At 38.2% G+C, this 22090-nt stretch overlaps 2 protein-coding genes and 1 pseudogene across 4 annotated transcripts; 1 reads left to right on the top strand and 2 right to left on the bottom strand.

Annotated features, from left to right (window-relative positions):
* The first annotated feature begins 403 nt into the window (after nt 1-403).
* LOC147866308 (hexose transporter) lies at nt 404-8879 on the top strand. Its single transcript, XM_087316680.1, has 2 exons — nt 404-617; nt 8630-8879. Exons 1-2 carry the CDS (start codon nt 561-563, stop codon nt 8702-8704), a joined length of 132 nt encoding a protein of 43 aa, XP_087172806.1. The 5' UTR covers nt 404-560; the 3' UTR covers nt 8705-8879.
* LOC147866309 (secreted RxLR effector protein 161 pseudogene) lies at nt 3694-4425 on the bottom strand (annotated as a pseudogene).
* Nucleotides 8880-12767: 3888 nt separating the features above from the next.
* Nucleotides 12768-19610, bottom strand: LOC147866307 (uncharacterized). 3 transcript variants are annotated; one of them, XM_087316678.1, is made up of 10 exons: nt 19293-19610; nt 18664-18750; nt 17412-17488; nt 17261-17327; nt 17009-17077; nt 16823-16930; nt 16609-16671; nt 16414-16488; nt 14008-16333; nt 12768-13309 (listed from the first exon to the last, which is right to left on the bottom strand). In XM_087316678.1, the coding sequence occupies exons 1-9, from the start codon at nt 19404-19406 to the stop codon at nt 14054-14056; spliced, it is 2940 nt and encodes a 979-aa protein (XP_087172804.1). In that variant the 5' UTR covers nt 19407-19610; the 3' UTR covers nt 12768-13309; nt 14008-14053. The 3 variants fall into 3 exon arrangements, 2 of the variants coding, with proteins under 2 accessions (XP_087172804.1, XP_087172803.1); XR_015529476.1 differs by lacking the exons at nt 12768-13309; nt 19293-19610 and adding exons at nt 13685-13783; nt 17703-17846 and having other exon boundaries at nt 13875-16333; nt 18664-18747; XM_087316677.1 differs by lacking the exons at nt 12768-13309; nt 19293-19610 and adding an exon at nt 17703-17822 and having other exon boundaries at nt 13773-16333; nt 18664-18747.
* Between the last annotated feature and the right edge of the window lie 2480 nt (nt 19611-22090).

The raw sequence follows: 22090 nt of genomic DNA, 5'->3' as shown, positions 1-22090 counted from the left end.
GCTTTAGCTCATAACACTTGCCACTCTCTTGCTCTGTCCCCCTCTTTCTCTCTCTTTCTAATGTTTAGTATTTTAAGCATTTCTAAAGTATTAAAACTACCTGCCACTCTCTTGCTCTGTCTCCCTCTTTTTCTCTCTTTCTAATGTTTAGTACTTTAATAATTTCTAAAGTATTGAAACCTATTATATGTGATTCAATCAATACCATTCTTATGTATCCAATCCAACGTTAAGATGATTTACCATACACGTATTATTGAATCATTCGCGAATGCGAATGCACGTATGATAAGAATGGTTCATTCTATGTATGTATGTATATGTTTTGTGGACAATAAGAGGAGGATGTTATGTGAAATCGCCCGCCCCCTCTACCTCCTTAACTCTCTTGGAGACTAGACTAGACTAGACTAGACTAGACTGCTCTGCTCCTTCCGAAACAGGGAAGGAGAGGGGAGGGTCTCTGCTTTGATTTTTCTGTATGTGTGTCATTCACATGACGCTGGTTTAGAGCGTTGAAGAGAAAGAGCATCTTCGCAGAGAGCAGCAGAGCTCATCTCATGGACAAGCGTATGGTTGCTGGGGGCTTCATAATCCTTTGGGCCGCAGCTCTTCAGGTAGGGCATAGCCAGAGCCATGCATTCATATACAGACATACATTTTACATGCATGCAGATATACGCACGTGCATAACGCTACACACACATTACATATACATTCACATACATACTTGTGCACACGCACCATAGTCACATATACATAGATTACATAACCAGACAGTAACAATGCATATATATATATATATATATATATACACACACACACGTGCACATCTCTCAGAGTTCCTGGAAAGAGTGAATTTTTCTTTTGAATAAGAAGATAAATTTAGGTGCACTTTGATGTATGGCGTGAGAGAGAATAGTCAATTTGAATGTGTGGAAAACTTATTGCACATATGTTTATTTGTTCATTTATTAAGAATGAAATCTGGTACTTAAGATTGGTCAGACAATATTTGGGCCATTAAAAGAAAAACAAAGGACTCTGAGTACACATCAACCTTAACTGAGCCATCTAACAAAAATAAAGGACTCTGAACATAAAGCAATAAGGCCTCTGTGCGTTTGGAGTCCACTATTTCTGTTTGATGGCCCAAATATTATCTAACTATTAAACTTTCTGAGAGCTGTAATGGCTACGCCCAAAGTCAAACCTCGATCGGAACCACTCCCATGCTGCACACATAATGGAGTTTATTGATGGAGTTAAAGCCTGTTAATTGGATATTCTTGAACTCCCACGCTGCACACATGATGTGTGGAATGCCTTGTCTTCAAATGTCTCGTGATCCACCTACATAGGACATGACCCTGATCCTTCACCCGAACTTCCAAGTTCCTGGGTAATAGAATGGGCCAGGTACAATGTTCAACATGCTGTTAAAGACACAATTATTATTTATCGATGATTTCCCTATGTCATAGTTCATCATCCATTTAGGTTGGATTTTCGTAGAAAAATGGGGAAATTAAAACATGGGGAGTTGGATGCCATCATGCCTGTGCAGTGTCAACAATGATTTCTGAAAGATTTGCTATACGATTAGAGCCATTTTAAGAAAACAACACTGGGCTGTTAATACTGGACACTAGAAACAGAGAGAAAAGGATGGAGACATTGATGCAAATGAACATGGTCAATGCAAACCACGTTCAAAGAAATTTATGACTGAGAGCTGAGCTCCCAATCTATATTAGAGATGAGGTACAACAGATACAACATCAGGAGCTCCGTAAGAAACTGAGTGTACAAGTCTCTGAACTGCCAACAAGAAACCATGTGAATGGGCTGTGGGGATACAAACTGAAATGAACATACATGAGGAGTGAGAGAAGAGATGGATGAAAGACTGACAAAGGGGGGAGAAATAGTTATAAATAGGTCATAACTTGGTTTTAGGCCACCCAAGTTAAGGACAACTATATGGGTGTAGGTTTTCATCTAAACATATCGAAATGAGGGTGTTCAGTTGCAGGCCAACCTAACTCCTACTCGATTGGTCATGGAAATTGTCTTCTGGGATGTAAATACTCCTATTAAAGTATTATGTGTGGAGTAAATATCAACACCAGGTGTAATTTTATTTTGAAAATGAGGCCATGCTGAAGATGAAAACTGCATGTTAACCAATAGATTCTGTTCCATTACCCTAGACAAACAATTCAATCCTATCTGGTCAGCGGATGCTATCATATAAAAGGTTGCAAGAAAATTGCAAGTATTGGAAGCTATTAACATTGCTTACACATGTTAGCAGTCTTGACGTAGATCTAAGTAAGCATGCATGCTTGACTCGGGCCCTATGTCCCAGCCATCATGCTTATGCAACACAATTTTTGGACTCGATCACCTTTACCAACCTTCAGATAGAAGAATCAGTTATTCACATGCTTTAAATATAAATTTACAACTACCTTAATCCTAGGGGTAATCAAATCAGTAATCTTTTCCCCAGAAAATAGCAGTATATGAGTTGTGATTTTATTTGTCTTTTGTGTCTTTCCTATTCCTTTACTATTAGTAGTGTTAAATTTTCAATCTTTAAGTGCATCCAAGCTAGAGTTTATGCACGCCCCATCACTCGAGGTATGCTCTACGATTATTTACATTGGTGTGCTCATTGCACACGCCAAGGACTCAGTAAGCACAAATAATTCGGCGAATTTATATGTTAAGAACCTGTAAAGAAGGCTCCATTCATGAACTATTAAGGATGGAGTGGCCTGTGAAGAAGTGCATTGTGTTGGGGATAAAGGCCACAAGGACTCCTATTTTAGTATATTTTGACCCTTCCATGTGAAAGCTCTCTTTGAGACCTCTCTAGACATTCTAGACATACTTTTACTTTATCTTTGGTCCCCTTTTAAGGGGTTATAGACATTTACATTATTTTTATAACTTTTGGTCATTGGCCATGTGTGAACATGCGAAAATGACCTAAAAGTTACTTATGAATAATAATGAGATAGGGACTTTAGCGGCTAGAGTTTCCTCTCCATTTTTGTGAACAGTTTTCTCTACTTTCTTTCTCCGCACACAATAGCCCACTCCCTTTGTGTTTTGGATCTGACCATGCCATCACATCATCTCTCTTTCAAATGGTAATAGAGCAAGAGAGTTTCATCGTGAAGAATTTCTATCTCATCAAGTGATTGTGCACATAACATTAGATGATTTTACCTTTTTTGGTGATTTTTTTTTTAAACTGTTAAGTGCAAACATGACTACTACATCATTTAATCTCAAGAGCTTCTTTGAGATCAAGAGATTTGAAGGCAGTGGTTTTAATTTATGGAAAGAGTGTTGGGTTCTTGCTTTAAATCCCAAAAAACTTACCCACTTTAGGGTTATGAGAGTATATATAGACAGGGGGAAAAAGCCTCCTAAAGAGGGAAAAAATGCCCCTGTTGTCCGAAATGTGTTCACACATCATTGTCCTAAGTGTGTTCACACATCACTGTCCTAAGTGTGTTCACACACATCACTATCCTAAGTGTGTTCACACAGCACTGTCCTAAGTGTGTTCACACACATCACTACCGAAATATGTCAACAAATCCCCCTTGGGAGTGATGCGGTGAACATGGAGCTAGCACTCATGGCTAAGCAAGGGCCAAGCTATGTGGATAGAGATCAATCCACAAATGGAAGTAGGCCTAAAGCTTTGCGGAAAGCTTCAAACTTCTCCCTAGGCAGAGCCTTTGTGAAGGGGTTTGCAATGTTCTCTTGCGTGGGCACATAAGCCAAACTGATCTCTCTGGCGGAGAACCTTTCCCTGACATATTGATAATGCACCTCAATGTGCTTAGTGCGAGCATGGAACACAGGGTTCCTCGCAATTGCCATTGCGCTTTGACTGTCAGTGAAGATGGTGGTGGTAGAAGACTGACCAACACCCAAATCAGCTTAAAGGCATCTGAGCCACACACACTCAATTGTAGCTGTGAAAGCTGCCCTATACTCAGCCTCACAACTAGAAGTGGCCACAGTAGGCTGCTTCTTGCTCAACCAAGATATGCATGAGCTACCAAGCATGAAGCAAAAACCACTTGTGGACACACGAGTGTCATAACAACCAGCCCAATCAGAGTCAGAAAAAGCATGCGGGTCTGGCGGTAGTGTTCCCCCCTTGGGATAAAACAACCCTAGTGACCGGGTACCACTCAAGTAGTGAAAGATGCGCTTAACTTCCTGCCAATGCTTAACTCCTGGGTAATGCATAAACCTGCTCATCGGAGAGACAGCAAACTGAATATCAGGTCGGGTTATGCATAAATAAATCAAGCATCCAACTGCTTGCTGATAGAGAACAGCATCAAATGCATCTCCAGCATCATGAAGGCTCAAACGTAAACTTGTCTCCATGGGAGTGGCAATAGGTTTACAGTCTTCAAGGCCAAAACGCTGCAATGATATGTCAATGTATTTTGATTGACACAAAGCTATTCCACCATCAACTTGCATAAATTGAATGCCCAAATAATGATGCAAATGCCCCAAATCTGACATCTCAAAAGAGGCATGCAAATCAGCCTTAAAGTCAGCAATATGCTTCTCATTGGGACCAATGAGCAACATATCATCGACATACACAACCATGATCAGAAATATATCATCAACATGCTTAACATATAAGGTGCTTTCAGTTGGACTATTCTCAAACCCAAATGCAATCAAATAGGCATGTATCTTTTCATACCAAGAACGTGGTGCTTGCTTCAAACCATATAATGCCTTTCTCAACCTGCACACTTTGTGTTCATGCCCTTTCTGCACAAAACCACGGGGCTGGGATACATACACTTTCTCATGAAGATCACCATTTAGAAATGTTGTTTTAATGTCCAACTGATGTACATTCCAACCATGATGAGCTGCAATTGCACAGATGCTACGAATAGTAGTCATACGGCAGGTGGGCGCAAAGGTCTCATAAAAATCAATGCCTTTTTCTTGGGCATAACCTTTCGCAACAAGCCTAGCCTTATACCTGTCAATTGTTCCATCAAGTTTATGCTTTAGCTTATATACCCACTTAGTGCCAATAGCCTTCTTGCCAGGAGCCAAGTCACATAAAGACCATGTACCAGTCTTCATAATAGCATCATATTCTAATTGCATAGCAGCCATCCAATTTTCTGAATTTTGTGCTTCATTTCAAAAGAAACAAGCTCATTCTCATCGCAAAGACTAGAGGCAGCCATATCATAACAATCTGATGCAAAAGAAGCACTATGATAACCTGAATGAGTACGATATGAGAAAGGAAAGTCCAATTTACTGTCTTGCAAAGTCTGCAACAGCCATTTAGGCACAGTTTTTGCCTCCTCTATATCAGCCCTCTCATTAATAAGTGCGTCATGTAAGTCTGCATCAGAAATAGAATGATCTACATCAGAAATGGAATGATCTGCATCATTATGAGTAGCTTCCAAAGGCTGAGAAGGTGCCTCAAGTGGGCCAACACTTAACTGTCCACTTGTAAACAGAGGCAACAAAGTGTCATACACATCTCTGGAGCTAACTGATGTCTCCTTCGTACATGAAAGAAGTGGCTGAATTGCATCCTCCACAAAAACAACATCATGGCTAACCAAAATGCGTTTAGATTGTGGATGATATAGACAATAGCCTTTACTTTCAGAACTGTATCCTACAAAAATACATTTCACTGCTTTATCCAATTTTTCGCATTGTTGTTTAGGCACTAATGCATATGCCAAACAACCAAAAACACGCAGATGAGCAACAGATGGCTTTTGGCCATGCCAAGCTCCAATGAAGTGAAGAAATTGCGCTGCGAGGTAATATGTTTGGTTGCCCCACTATCGAAGTACCAAACATCTGATTGTACAACAGACATACATTGTTCAAGTGAAGATGGGTCAAAACTGCAAATAGTAGTAAATGCCCTTTCTTCATTCTGCACAAGATTTGCAAACTTTTTTCTTTGCCTCTTTTGCAGCCAAATTTGGACAGTTCTTTATAATTTTATTTTATTTTATTTTTCTTAGTATAGTTTATGCTCCTTTGTATATAATTCTCTCTCTCTCTCTGTGCGTTTAGGGTTTAGGCTTTGTCTCTGTCTCTGCGTTTTCTGCAATGTATGTCCTCTACATTTTCTGCAATGCCTGATCCTCTGCGTTCTTTGCCAAATCTGATTCCCTGCATTTTCCACCAAATCTATTCCTCTGTGTTTTCTGGCCAATAGAAACTCGAGTAAAAGAGCATGGAAAATGTTTAATGAGAGGCAACCCACCACACAACTGACCTCACCTCAGGTGTGGCATGAATATGCAAAGGTTCTATATGATATCCCAGGGCAACCTCCTCTTCCCCACCCGAATGCCTCACGCCCACATGAATCAACCTTCTTTACACCACAAAATGTAAGAAATGCCATTGATCAACTACAATTTGGGAAGGCCCAAGATCATGATGGATTGGTGGGTGAGCACTTTATCTATGCACACGACACCTTGCTTCCATTGCTAGCACACATCTTTAATTGAGCCATGTGTGAAGGTTTACCTACTATATGGACTCAGCATACCATTGTGCTAATTCTCAAAAGTGGAGACCCCATGATGCCAAGCAACTATAGGACAATCATGATTGGCCATTAATTGGCTAAACTATATGGGTCGATTCTAGAATCAGAATTGAGTATATGGGCAGAGCAAAATGGCTGCCGTTCAGTTGGACAGGCAGGCTTTCGGAAGGGGTTCACAACTTTGGATCACATATTCACCCTCTGGGCCCTTATTGAGGAGGGCAGAGCCCAGAATAAGAGGATTTATTGCTGCTTTGTGGATTTCCAAAAAGGTGGAATACACACGCTCCTGCACATACCTAGGAGTAACATTTACAGGACCTAGGCTCTCCTTATAGGAGGCTGCTTGTGCCCGACTTTCTCGTGGATATGCAGCCCTTGGTGCTCTCGAGAGACAATGTGCACATCTGCAGTTCCAAGAGCCACGGACTAAGCTATGGTTATTTGATACACTTGTCACACCAACTCTTCTCTATGGAGTAGAAACGTGGGGACCGAGTCTTAACAAGGCAAATCATTGGAAAGATTTAGAGAGACCTTTAGTGTCAATGATTGCTCGCATGATAAGGAGCAAAGCATCGGTGCCCCACGATATAATCCGGGCAGAGATGGGAGCAGCACCCATAATAACCGAGCCATTGTTCTGATCAGTGACATTAACGTCTTTGGGAGCTACCTAAACGAAGGTACCCAAGGTTGGCACTTATGCCATCAAGACAACTAGCTGAAAATGGAGACACTCATTGTTGGTATGCTGAAATGCAGCAATGGTTCGAGTCACATGGCATGAGTATAAATGCACTACCGCCGTTCCAATATAGTTTGGACTGTCCCCACCTAAATATGACCAAAGTGGAAAAGAATAGAGTGATCCGGACTGATATTATTAACTTGGAAAACAAGATAACATGGATCAGCCCCAAAATACCACTTGGTACAAAGATGGCCCACTATAAGACGCACTTCTTACATACATTGGAGGATGGATTCGTCATCAGGCCACCTTATATGGACATACATCTATTCTATGTGCTGCATAGTGTGATAGGGCAGCTACGAACTTCATCACATCAGCTACAGATTGAGTTAGGCAGATATACACGACTACCTCTAGAAGAGAGAATTTGCTAATTATGTCATCAAGGAGTGGAATTTGAGGAACACTATGTTTGTCATTGTAGTGTCTTTTATGAAATTAGAGGGAGATACCATTGCCTCTTTAAACAAGGCTTTGGCCCACTACGCAAGGTAATGGAATATGAAGACCAACGATGCCTAGGATTTTTCTTGCTAGAGCTCAAGAGACATCGGGAAAAGTTGTTGAAGAATACAGCCACACAAGCTCATCCACAAAGAACAATCACAACTTTCTTTAGCCCCATCACACTCCTACTATTCCTATAAGTTCATCACGGGATACACAAATGGGCTCCAGACCAGGGCATAACAAAGGGGTTACAATTGATCGGGCAATAGCAATTTGCCGTGCACGAAGGCCCCGCCCCCATGGACCACGACCTCGACACCCTTGTCATCGACAGATAAAAGCCATTATCTCCCGCCATCGTAGGTGCGTCCCTCGCTTCGGAGACATTTCCATTCTGGATCAACCTATGCTAGAGATCTTTCGAAGACAAAAGCTACAATATACCTAACTTGAGAATCTCACATGTGCCAAAAACCAGATTCCCTCATTTCTTCTCTTTTCGTCTTATTTACTTTTATATTTACTCTGTAGTACTTATTTTATTTTGATTTGTTCTCAAAGACGAGACAACACTCAAGATGTAATCTCTTATTTGGCTTATAGGCCATTTTGGCCTCTTAAAAGACGTTAATATATCTTTCTTTCTTTCTTTCTAGTTCACTTATCACATGCATACACACTAAATTCTTGATTATTTTGGTCCAGTTCTGTGAAGAAAAGATTTCTTTTTCTTTTTACTTGTTATGCTCTGCTTTGTGGGGGTATGTAGATGTACATGTATTCTTTTCTAATGTGATACTTGTATGCAGGCACATATAATGTGGTTGCAACAACAGGATAGTTTCAAGGAGAAATTTCGGATGAATGATGATGATGGAAAATAAGATATATAAAACAACTTCCTTATTTATTAACGGATATTGCATCCAATAATGTATTGTAACCATTTTTCTACAGAGTGAGAATGGGCTTATCATACATTTCAATGTCTATTTAGTACTCTTTGGATTTGACTGAACTTCGTTGATCTAAGTAATATACGACCAATCGTTTTCTTCATACTCTCCAAGGAGTACTGGTTTCAGGCTATAAATATTTTTTTGTTTTTATATTTCTTTCTGTTTTATTGTCCCTGTTCATCATATTAACATCAGATTATCCTGTTTGGCTTGTATCGAAAACTAATTCCGGGTTAGTGATGCCTAATTCTATGGTAATGTAGTGAGTTTGGAATTTATATGCCATATCATTTTTGTAGATTTAGATGCCTATAAATCAAGATGTATGTGGAAAAACATTGCAATCTTGCATGTAAGAAGATGATGTGGAGCATTAAAAAACCTGTCAGTGGTACTGTCATCTTCAATCAAATTGGAATAGTGTCAACTTCATCAAAATTGGGATACCCGAACATATGGTGAGGGGTGATAATATTTATTTGCTGACTCTGACTGTGTAACTTTAGCTTGCAACAACAAAAAAAAGACGTGGTGTGCCAAGTGATTGGGTAGAAGTTATGCTAAGGCCCTGGGGAGGAAACTGCAATCCATCTCTCAACACAAACATTGTTCATGCATTCAAACTAGTGTCTTGGGTCCTGATATGCTTTGAAATTATGTATGTTACTTGTGAGAGGTTACAAAGTAGTCCTAGCATTTGGCTGGGTGAATGCTGTGTAGACATGTTCATGCCTCAATGGTCATTTAAGAAATTGTATATGTCATTGCTGTCAATTTAGTGGTCATTAGGAAGATCTATGTATACATTGTAGATGATATTTGTCATTGGGAAATGAATAGTTGTTTTTTTGAAGATGGGTATTGAAATCCAACATGCCAATCCTCATCTATATCACATTTGAGTATTTGTATGGTGTTAGGTAAAAGAAAAATTGAAATTGGAAGTAATACATATGAGTGCTTAAGTATGTTATTGTACTATGGACTTGGTTAAACGATAGTGTTATTTCTGAATGTTGTACAATTCAAATTGCAGTCCAAGTATAGAGGTGTTGGTCATGTGGCTATATTATCCATAAACTTACTATGGTGCAAATCAGACTTATTCTTTTTTCAAAAATTTAAAGAACCTTAATAAACTTGTCTAATATAAAAACAAGCATCAACTCAATAGGGGGCACCTAAGATTAGGCATCGACAATTGATCAAGAGTACAAATACTTGCTTGCTTGCAAAGACAAAAAACAAAAACATGTCTTCTTTTATGTAGTTAAGGCTTGATCTAAGACATCCAATCTTGTCGAAGCTATGTCATACATCAAGGTGTGTTGTTGGGGATCCACTTTCAGTTTACCAAGTCAAGTTTGGTCTATTTATCTACAAGGAATCGAATTTTCATAAACTTTGAACCATTCAATGTTGGAAAGTGTGCATCCATGATGTCAAACAAAAATACAATCCCTTGTATGAGGTATGAAGGAAAAATGTTTTAGAATCTAGAAGTTCCAAACTATTGTTATCCATGATGTCAATGCCCCACTATTATCTTGACTTTGGTTTATTATGTTGATGCCTAATCTTAGATGGCCCCTATTTTGTGTTAGATAAATCAATGATCAGCCCCAAGTTGTAAATCTATCCCCATATGTGCTCTTAGAGTGCACATTTTGTGATAGCGCCCCAAATGAGGAGCGGCTAGTGTGCAATTAGACCATATGGGTCGATAAGGTGTTAATCTAGGAAATCGTAGATGCGTAGGACACAATGTATTTAGGAAAGAGAGAAATAGGTAATAGGATTAGCTAATTAAGTAAACTAGAATATTTTGTGGGCAAGTTGCGATGTACTTAGTCTTGAAGTATGTGCCATTGACTTCAAGATAAGTACTATCTAGGACTAGCCTATATCTAGGGAGTTGGGTCATATTAAATGACAAGTCAGTTGATAGAAAAGGAATATCTCCACTACTATCAACTGACTTGCACATTTAATGTTATACTCAGACCAAACATAGAATATAATCCACTTTCTTACACAGTGGTTGGATTGATCATCAGTCCCCACTAATTTTGTAGTGTGCTGGTCCAGATCCCATCTAAGCTCTAAGGTCTGAGCACATGGGTGAACTACCATTATGAGCTACTCTCATATGTAATTGAAGTTTTGTTTTCATATATCCATCTCTATGGTTGTAACTCTATACACCTATCTAATTGATTCCCAATATTTCTATTGACTTCGGTTTATTGTCTTGATGCCTAATCTTAGATGCCCCCTATTTTGGTCATATATTTTTAGTTATGTTTTGCCAAATTTTACATGCTCTATATGGAATCAACAGAAAAAAGTCACGTGGACTTTACCTTGTCATTTAGATGGATGTACATTCATTCTTCTGCCATATGCTCTAAAATAAAATGCTACTTAGATATCTTTTTCTAAGATCATCTAGTTAGGTGTTCTCCATTCATTGCAAACAAGAGAGAGGGGGGAGGATGTAGAGCTTGGTTGGAGTCAGATTTAAAATGTGGGTTTTCACCCGTTTTGGACCAGATTCATCTCAGCCACTATGTTGGACAAACGCCAAAACCATTTGGGCCATTATGTTGTAAATTAGGGCATCATTGACTACAAAAAAGTAGTCATCCTTTTAATTGGTTTTCTCTTAAGGAGCTAAAAGCCTTAGTATCTTATGGTAATTACTACCTTATATATTGGAACCTATAGTACAATTGGAGTATGCAAAATGGATTTTTATTTGATTCTTCATGGAGTAAGGTAAAAAGAAAACTGATTTGGGAGTTGAGGTTTGGGCACACCATGTCCTCAAATAGTCCCTTCTATGTCAACCAATATTAGATTGCATCAATAGGGTTTAACTTGGCATTATACTCTCATTATTATTATAGGTACATCGAGGGTTTTGTTTTAAGGCTTGCTTTAATATCAGTACTTAAAAGAGTCTTAGATTGCATTAATAGGGCTAAACTTAGCATAAGACTTTCATTATTATTATAGGTACATCAAGGGTTTTTGTGTTTGGATGCTTTAAAATACAGTACTTAAAAGAGAGAGACTCATTATTAATATAGGTACATGAAGGTTTTTGTGTTTGGATGCTTTAAAACAGGGTACTTAAAAGAGATAAACTCATTATTATTATAGGTACATCAAGGGTTTTTGTGTTTGGATGCTTTAAAATACAGTACTTAAAAGAGAGAGAGACTCGTTATTATTATAGGTACATCAAGGGTTTTTGTGTTTCGATGCTTTAAAATGCAGTACTTAAAAGAGTCTTGGATTGCATTAATAGGGTTTAAATTGGCATAAGACCCTCACTATTATTACAGGTTCGTAAGTGTATTTGCATTTCAATGCTTTAATGTACAGTACTTAAAAAGAGTTTCCACAGAACTTTTTGGCATAACTTTTTATTTATTGATTTTCTCAATCTCGATTATACACAAGTAGGATACAACAATGACATCACCAGAATTATTATGATACAACAAAATACCAAATAACAAACTTCATAAAACTATCTGCTGGTCTCATACACAGGTGTCCAGTGACATCCATAAAACTTTACAGCTTATTAGCCTGTCAACATACATTCAACTAATGGTTATTAGCCTTGACAATGAGCACGCATGTAAACAAGTTACATTATCAGCAAAGTTTTCCTAGTATTGCCCATAAAGCCCATAAAATGAGGATCTATTGCTGCATTCTGAACTTCCTCAAAGCCAGTACCAAGTTCTTGGCTCATGTTGACTCCATAGACTAGACCTTGGTTTTGGGGTCAATCAGAACTAGGATTTTTACGAGTCTAGTGTCAGTTAGAATGTGTCTCCAACCAAATGTTCCCTCTAACATAGGACAACTGGCCTGAATTCACTCTTTTGCCATTTATATTGATGTGATCTCTCATGAACCCAAACTCCTCATATAGGGATTCTCATGCCCATATTACAACCTATTGCGGATGTTATTGTGCTAATTTCATATACTGCAAAATTATACAATACAATCTGGATGCTTTTACAGAATGGCGCCTAAGCTACATCAGATAGGTAGCATTGTTCTTATAATGAGACCAATTAACTAAATCTCAAGGAGATTTATCTGTATCCAGCAGGGTGAGAAAATGCACAAAATGCACCCATGGAGACAATGATCTATACATGGATATGAAAGAATAAAAAATTAATGAAGAAAGGAATCACATTCTAGAAAGAAAGATTGGACAGTACATCTAGGTAAGGTCATGGTGTAACACCAAGCAAGCGTGGGTAATATATTAGCTTCCGTACCTTGAGCTTTTATTCTTTTCCAGCTTGTGTATTGCCCTTGATCGACCCTCCAATCCACGTTACAGGTCAATAAAAAACAGACAAGTGGAATCTCAATTATGACCAGCCAAATAGCAAATATTGTGCACAGATGCCTCCCGTTATTCTCATCACCCATGCATCTATAAATCAAGGTCATTATCACCAGACACAAAGGTGCTTTACTCGATTCAGAGACCTGTCCATCTTGCACCAGCCCAAGTTGGAGATCTTTTGAAGGCAGGGTTCAGTTCATCTAAGCTCACAACATAGCTAAGAGAAATGTACATTTTTCTCAAGAACATGGAATGTCTGTATATTGTGGATATACATTAGGCAGTTTTATATCCGGATCTATTTTAGTTTATTATCCAAGATGAAAGAACATTTTATAATGTAATATCTTGTTAGAGATGCTAACAAATCTTTCTACTACAGAGGCAACCTATTGTTTTGAGAAGCTAAATTATTTGATGATGAAAACATGTAATCTCTTGTTAGAGATGCTAACAAATCTTTCTACTACAGAGGCAACCTATTGTTTTGAGAAGCTAAATTATTTGATGATGAAAACATGTAATCTCTTGTTAGAGATGCTAACAAATCTTTCTACTACAGAGGCAACCTATTGTTTTGAGAAGCTAAATTATTTGATGATGAAAACATGTAATCTCTTGTTAGAGATGCTAACAAATCTTTCTACTACAGAGGCAACATATTGTTTTGAGAAGCTAAATTATTTGATGATGAAAAACATATTATACAATCTCAGAGTTGAAGCTCCACTCCACCTACCAATTCCAATCTATTTCACCCAATAAATAAGAGAAGATTGGTCCTACACTAGTTTAAAACCGAGAGGATAAATAATCTGAGCTAGCATTTGACATTACGAACCTGCATGCCAATCAAGCTCGTCTATTTATATGATATGCTTTTTATGTCAAGACCTTCCTGCACCAGCTACCATAGAAAAATCCAAACTGTCCCTGGTCGAATCTCTATTTTCATCTTGGTTTTTCCTATTGTTGGATCTCCCAAGAGATGACCTAGATGTCATTCCTCCTTGTGGTGTTCCCAACCCATGGACACCTGGCCTTGATGGTGACCACCAATTATCCGAGTTCACGCCTCTAGCACTCATACTTCCATCATTCCCACTGGAACCATCCAATTGAAGACTAATGGAATGAGTTCTGTTTGCAAGTATCTCTTCTTGATTTCCTTTGTATCCTTGTAGATCTCTCTTATTAATTGCAGTCTGTTCAGGCTCGCAGCTTGATGAAGGCTGGCCATGTTGCCATGCCTCTAGAGAACAAGAAGAAATTGTTTGTCGAGTGTGGTGTATTCCAACTCTAGTGTGATCATCTGTAAACATTGAACTGTCAGTTCCATCATTCACTCTATAAGGTAGATTACTTTCCTCTCCAAGTGTATTGGGCAAAGGTTCATTTCTCAAGTGGCCATGTGTGTTGGGCACCTGCTCTCTATCCAGGTAATCATCTTTATTATGTACATTTGCATGGAGGTTCCCAAAGCTTTTTTCTTGTTGCATACTTCTGCTGCTATGCTTCCTGTTAATAATCTGAGGTCCGGAAAATTCAGAATCATAAACAGGGTCATGGAGCGTGCTGAAGTCATCAGAGATGACCAATGGTGGATTTTTTGGTTCCTTGAATTCAGTCTTTGGTATTTCCTTTAGCCCTCTATTGTAATCAAATGACCTCTTTTCAGACGGGTTTTGAATTTCCTTTAAGCCTGAAGACGATTGATGAAAAACGTAATTTGACGGTTGATTTCCTGTCATTCGTGGAGTCTTGGGTTGACAATCAGAATTGATACTCCTAAATCTCGGTGAAAGTGGTTTATACTCTTGTGGAGTGTCATAGGAATCTTTGGATGCATTAAATCGATAGAATTTCTGGGCAGAAATTATTTTAGGCTGAACTGGACTTCGATGTTGATCACATGTGTCCAAACATTGATTTACATTAAATGTTCCTTCTGGACTTCTTCCTTTCTGGTCAAACTTGCTCCCTGTTCTCATAGAAGAACAATCTGTTAAGGTTCTACCTGGAATGGTACTTCTTTGTTCAAGAGAAACATTACTAGGGAAAGCATTTACAAGTAGCTTTTGGTTCTCACTGGTAATCCTCAATGCATCAGGCATGCCACCACCAGAACGCCTCCAAGTCGCTTGCAATTCTTCCTCTTCATCCTCTTCATCTTCAGAAGAGGATGTGTGAGGCTGTATTTCATTGTTTGATATCTTAGGTGATTTAGGCTTCAAGACATATGTATTTCCTCTATCTGAATGTGGCCCATAAGGGTTCTTCTCATTCGAAGGATCACATTGGAGATTTGTCGATGATTTTTTACTTGTGTAACTACAAGATACCCTCGGCGGAGAATGGTATCCTACTCCTGAAAAACTTTTCCTAAACTCAGTGCCTTGCATCATGTTATTTTGGTCATCATGAGAGTTTTTTCCATATTTTGTCAATTCAGGCATCTCTATACCTCGATTAGTAAGAGAACTGTCATCAATTGAATGCCGTACATTACAAGAGGGTCCATATTCATCGCTTTTTGGCCATTTTCTGCCTGTTTGGCTGATAGAGACCTTGTTAGATACTATCCCATCCCCATTGAGGAGCTCTCTTTCTTTCTCTCTATCCCATCGCAAATCTTTCTCTTTTGAAATCCAAGAAGTCTTGCTTTTCTTATTTTTCTCAATATTGCCCCTCTTGATATTGCCGACCATATTCTCCATTTCATCCAATGCGTTCTCAAGGTACATCATGGCTTTGGATTGCTTAGTTCTACAGCATTGAGAATAGTCAAATCTCCTTACTTCTTTGTTGTTCTCTTTCTGTTGCAGTCCAAATCTTCCTTGCCTTTGAAATGGTGCCTCATATTGTACTCCCCGAGGAGATTTGATGGTATCTGCCGTGTTCTTAATTTCACTCAAGCTTTCTAATACATCACATCTTGACTCTTGGCCATATGTTCCATCCTGATCAATTTCTCCTGAAGGTCCAGACAGTTTGCTTCCATCAAATTGGTCCTGATTTGTCATATCAGTTTGATATTCTATTTTGTTATTAGATCTTGTTTCTGGCTGCTTCTCTCCCTCTTTTCTAAGAGAATCTAACCAGTCAACTGCTTGCTTTGTATGACTAATTGAAGTTCCAAGTGCTTCCACCCATGAATGGAACTCTTCCTGTAAAAATACATAAACATGTCTTTATGGTGGCACTTAGCAGAAGCAAATTATGGACAAATAATAAAAGCACTACACACTGGGGTTTCTGGAATAAGAGACATTGTTTTTGAACCAGGTGCCAAAATCTGGAATTCTTGTTCCTCCGGTAGCATCTGCACACATCAAACAAAATCTTCACTCCAAAAGCTTATAGGAAAACTCACAATTTTCCATGAATTGATACCAACTCTTTGATAAATTTATAGAGGTACATTTCAATGATCTTAACTTACTCGAACAGTTGCTCCAAGTACTGAGGTTACATACCGCACATGTTTTCCCTTTATATTATAACTCTGAAAATCATGAACGTGATTAAAATTAGAGGAGCAGAATTGGTTTCGTTAACATTAAAAAAGGGATTATGCAAGCCTTACGGGATGCTTTAAAGCACAATTCTGAGGTTATCTTTTAATGTACTTTCTCTAATTAAGGGGTTATGCAAACCTTGAAAACGAACAGTTTTCCAGGAACAAGGATAATGTAACGCTCATCCAATCTATTTTGATTGACAGCTTTTCGCTTAACTTTCCCATGCTTGATGATGCTGTTATCCTAAAGAAAAGCAACATTTTCAGTTTGATGTGCCGATTCCAGTGAAGCTGAGAATATTAGTTGTTGATAAGTTCTTACCAGTCCAATTATGCCTTTCTCTTTACCAATTTGAACAACATCATCAACAGGTATTGATTTTATGATGCACTGTGAGAATGTAACTACTAGCTTTTAGTTCCATCATGCTACAATAGGAAATGCACATACATGCACGAGAACTAAACAGCTTTCTTCATATTGTATATGCAGGATAAATCTCTTTGACACAGATTGAAACTTTTGATTTGCTGAAATCCAAAATGCAAATTAATCGAGAGGGTAGAATATTACATCTAAAAGGTGCTGGATGCAGTACTTCTCTGCAATATTTTGAGCGACAATCTCCCAGTGATCAGAACTGGCAAAAACAAACTTTCGTAAGCAGTAAAATCCAGACTGTTTTAATCATTTTTACTTTTTGCCAATTGGATGGAAGAATTACTTGAATTTCAGTGCCAAGCTGCAACCTTCGGAACTGCCGAAATCACCATGCTTGTTGAAGGATGAAAATGTTTGTGACTGTAAAGCAGACCATCTTATGATTATACATATGCAACAAATAAAAATCCAAAGTTAAATCTACATGCTTTTCACATATAAATGTACATAGAAATACAAGCAAAACTGTTCCACCAATATAGAGAAATCCACGTTTGTTATCAATCCTAATCATATAGTTAATCAAACATTGACCTCAGTTGATTAACAAATAGAAGGTAGAGGATTAGCTCACCAGCAAACTATGAACCCTGAGCTGAGGCCACCCTGCCGGTCGGAGCATCCCATATTACACCCAAAGGCAACGAGCAAGTTCATGGGGCTTGGGATCACAATAGGATATAGCCAATCGCCACTGATGTTGTAGAAAAGGAGCATCCTTTAAAATAGAACTGAGAGAGTAGAATGATCAAGAGTAAAAATTTTGTGCTTCCAGAGAGGCTACAGGGACTAACCTTTTATATATCCAATCCCAAGTCAAGACCACATGCTAAACAGCCAATCTCTTAGCTTCTTATAATTTCATATTGCCCTCCCTTTCCACATATAATTCCATGATGAATTCACAATAGACTGTCCCAACCATATGCTGCTAAATGACCCTATCTCTAGCCTCTTAATAACTCATACGGCCTCCCTTATATGCATATGCTAAATGAGCATATCTCTTAGTAGTTCCTACAGTTTAAATATGTATATGCTCATAACAATAAAGTTCCAAAAAGAAATGCATTTAATCTTTCTTTATTATCTTTTCATCCAGAACATACAGTGAATGGCCTCTCTCTAACTTTCTTTACAAATCCTACTGCCTGGTTGTATATATTTATGTTCCTGTTCTCATTATTCAAACCTAAAAGGGAGAACTATGACAAGATAAAACAATTTTTCATTGTTCAGGTGTAAAAAGGAAGAAAATAAATGTAGCAATTTTATCCTTTTTATACAAGCTTCATATATAATAAATGAGACATAGCCATTATTTCAATGTTCACAATGTAGAAAGGAAGAAAAGACATGTCAAAAGTTTTTCATTACTCACAAGTTTAAGAAAGAAAAACAAAAGAAATGTAACAATGTTATCATCAGAATACAAGATACGTAAAAAAATTCATCATTGTCCACATGGAAAAAAAAATCAGAAGTAAAAATTATATTGTTCATATGAAGAAAGGATGAAAACAAGCATAGCATACCAGCAAAATTCTGTCTCTATCTTGAAGAAAGAACGTCTCCATTGGGAAATCCACTTCCAGGATACCATGTCTCCATTCTCCTTTATGCTAAACAAAAAGTCATGAGTCAGAAGGAACGCCAAGCAAAACCCTACTTCACAGACGAAATTACACTTTATAGTTATTTTATATGCATTTATCGATTGACTACATGTTTTCTATTAATTTCATATACATTTTACTGGACAACTATTCAAGCAAAATTTCTACAACTTTCTTATTCATGTATACACGTTTACCTCAAAAACAATTTGAAATTCTGTTAATTCTGTGTAGGAACTATTCAAACATTTCCTGTCATTTTTCTGTTCATTTCACAAACTTTATTTTCCTCACAAACTATCCAGAAACGTTTCCTTTCCATCTTATATGGAAATTACTGAAAATGATTATCTATAGTTCATATGTACAAACAATTCAAGACGTTTTGTCTACTCTTTTACATTCGCTTACATGACAAACAATTCAAACGTTTTGCTTCTGTTCGTATAAATATACAGTTAACTGGAAGTACTTTCGAAAACAAGCCTCTCTGTAATCATATATTTCATCATATTACGATAATAATCAGTGATAGATGAAAAGAATACCTTAGATCCTTCAGGGAGGAGAGAGTTGCGATAATCCGACCTGCTAGTATAAGAGACCTGAAATGAGAAGAGCTGAGGAACACTTAATACAGGAGGATCTGGAGGTACGTCCATATAGAGTAGAATATCTTCCTCTTCTTCTTCTTCTTCTTCTTCTTCTTCTTCTTCTTCTTCTTCTTCTCAATGTTTCTGAGGAGAATTTTAAGAGCAGCCTATGAACTTGCGTGTAAGAAGACGAGATACATCGCGAAAAGAAGGAAGAGAAACAGCGGGAAAGAGAAGGAGAGGGAGATGGCGATGGAGCATGTCTGAGACGGAGACAGAGACGGAAGACAACGGCAGACAATTCTGAACGCCGTTTTGCATCTCTCTATCTCCCTTACGAACAACCCCCCCCCCGTACACACATGCACATGCACACGCACACGCACACACAGTGTGTGTGTGTTGGGGGGGGGGGGGGGGGGGGGGTTCAATACATACACACCTCCGTCTTTCCCTTTCTCTTCATTTCATGTTGGAGGGTGACTGATTATGTTTTTCTTTTTCTTTTTGGGGGTGGGGGAGGGGAGAGGAGAGTCTCTCATGTCATGTTGGTAGCACAACCGAACACATATACATACATCTGTAACAAACACACCATCATGGGAAAGACACCGTGGAAGTGGCTTCCTCGCATGAATCGAGTATTAGACATGTTGCAGCATTTCATTGTACTACATACATAACATGTGTTTATGACACGTGTGTTGACCAACCAGATGCAAATATATACATAGGGGGTGTGACTATGGATGGATGGAACTTTCCAATGTGATGGACTTGTGGGCCCCCTCGTTGGCTCATCATCGTTGCCCACTTGGTGGCCTACTTTGCTCGGAGAAAGGGAAAGAGAAAGGGGGCATTTTCAGTATTAAGGGGAATCAACCTCTTTCGATAAATAAATGATCACTGTTAAATTAAAGGGCTCATTTAGTGTATCCACCTATGTAAACATCATGTAATATAATCTCTAGAGAATGAAAGTTGTCTAACTCAGTTGTGGAGTTTGAATCACGACAGTCTAACAACATCCATTATGTTCTTATTCTACGAGAAAAACAATTTATTATAGTTACCAAATGTTTTTGTGGGTTGTGAAGGAGAATGACAATCACGAGATGTAAGTTGCCATTGATTATAGGGCCACTCTTTGGTCGACCACACTTCTTATTGGTGAGAGTGGGAAGTCGATTAGGAACTAGACAAGAGAGAAAGATTGTCGTTACTTGGTGCAGTGGCATTTGGTGCTCGCTCTTGGTCACACAAGTTGCCAACATTGAGTTAACACCTCCTTACTTAATGATTACGTAATTACTTAATTAATAATACACAAGGAGGGAGCTTGACACAAATACGCAACAAATAAGCCCTCTTCTCCTCTTTTCATAGAGAAAGAAAGAGGCACCTTTTTCGGCATTAAATACTTATGTTCCATTTATGCTTTGAAATAAAAATAGGTAATAGTTCCTTAATACGAGCTAACAAATATTCAAACCCTACACCTCTTGTACATAGTCAATTAATATCTATTCATATATGTATAGTTATTTATGTTTTTGTGGCTATGGATGGGCCCCCCTTTTGCCCACCCCATCAAGACAAAGCCCGACAAAGAAAGCACAAGCATTGTGAACTCCATTTTTCTACCCCTTGAGTCATTTTTTCTGACTACCATACCACCTACAATTGTAGACTTTCACTCAATTCTCCTTCCATTCAAGCAACACTCTCATGCAAGTCATCCCCGAAGTTGAGCTTTGCGCCTTTGTATTGGTGATATGACACATTGTTTGGCATTAGTCATTTGATGCGTGATCGTGTTATGGTTGGTCTAGAATGTTTGCTAGAACGTCTTATATGTTGCCTTGAGATCTCTTAAACAAGAGTGATTTATTCTTCTACAAGGGATTGTGTGGTTTTTGCCTCCACGACAACAAAACACGCCTATAGATCGATGGAGTTCTTCCTCTCATTGATGTTATTGGGCCAGGGATTCGGACCAGCATATACCATATTGAGCTACTAACTTAACTAACCTTAGTGATTAACACATACACTCACTCCATCTCATCTTCAATCTCTTAATGAATAGAAGATAGTATCAATAAACATAGAAGAAGTTTAAAGAACATAACACCATTTCTTATTATCAAAGACGTTTTGGCACACATACAAGAGTCAAGTGATTATGGTTGATGAGCTTGACTAATAGTAGCTCATCAACCCTAATCGCTCTTAAACTCTAATGAAAGATTAAGAAGAGAGAGAGAGCGCGCACTCTATTACACTAAGTGAAAGGAGATATCCAAGAATGGAGAAAAACTATAAAGGTCACTAAAGGGTCACTTTTATAGCTTTTTACAATGGGGTTGGGTTCCTTTCACATTAGGATGCACATTATTAGAGAAACTTATATTCTCGAGATTGGGTTTACAATGGAGCATTGTTAAAGGGCTCCAAACTAGATGTCAACAAAATGCCTTACACATTGGATGATCGCAAAAATATAATATAAAAGCATATTTAAGTTGGCATCAATAGTTTGGCTAGTTCATAAGTTGAGTGACATAAAACTTGAGATAATGAAAGGAATCATGAAATGATTGGCTTAATATGAAAGAGAAATCGGTAAGTAAAAACATTGTTGCAATAAGGCAAATGCAAATGATCATATTCTTCTTGTATCTAATCAAATCCAAAGTCGCATAAGAAGCTTGTGGGATCCATAGAACTACAATTACAATCGTACATTATGT

This window comes from Azolla caroliniana, unplaced genomic scaffold (assembly GCF_043228905.1).
Source record: "Azolla caroliniana isolate FFs.n. ecotype wild unplaced genomic scaffold, voAzoCaro1.0.p SCAF_3, whole genome shotgun sequence".
Taxonomy (NCBI): Eukaryota; Viridiplantae; Streptophyta; class Polypodiopsida; order Salviniales; family Salviniaceae; genus Azolla; species Azolla caroliniana.
The sequence above is the reverse complement of the archived record's forward strand: the minus strand, read 5'-3'. Positions and strand labels throughout refer to the sequence as shown.

Bases quoted from the DNA above. Each gene is read 5' to 3' on its own strand.
- LOC147866308 (XM_087316680.1), top strand. From the start codon at position 561: ATGGACAAGCGTATGGTTGCTGGGGGCTTCATAATCCTTTGGGCCGCA. The intron at 618-8,629 runs GTAGGGCATAGC...ACTTGTATGCAG, and splicing joins TTTGGGCCGCAGCTCTTCAG to GCACATATAATGTGGTTGCA.
- LOC147866307 (XM_087316678.1), bottom strand. From the start codon at position 19,406: ATGGACGTACCTCCAGATCCTCCTGTATTAAGTGTTCCTCAGCTCTTC. The intron at 17,489-18,663 runs GTATGCTATGCT...TCTGCTTTACAG, and splicing joins ATAGAGACAGAATTTTGCTG to TCACAAACATTTTCATCCTT. The intron at 16,334-16,413 runs GTGTGTAGTGCT...GTATTTTTACAG, and splicing joins CTCTTATTCCAGAAACCCCA to GAAGAGTTCCATTCATGGGT.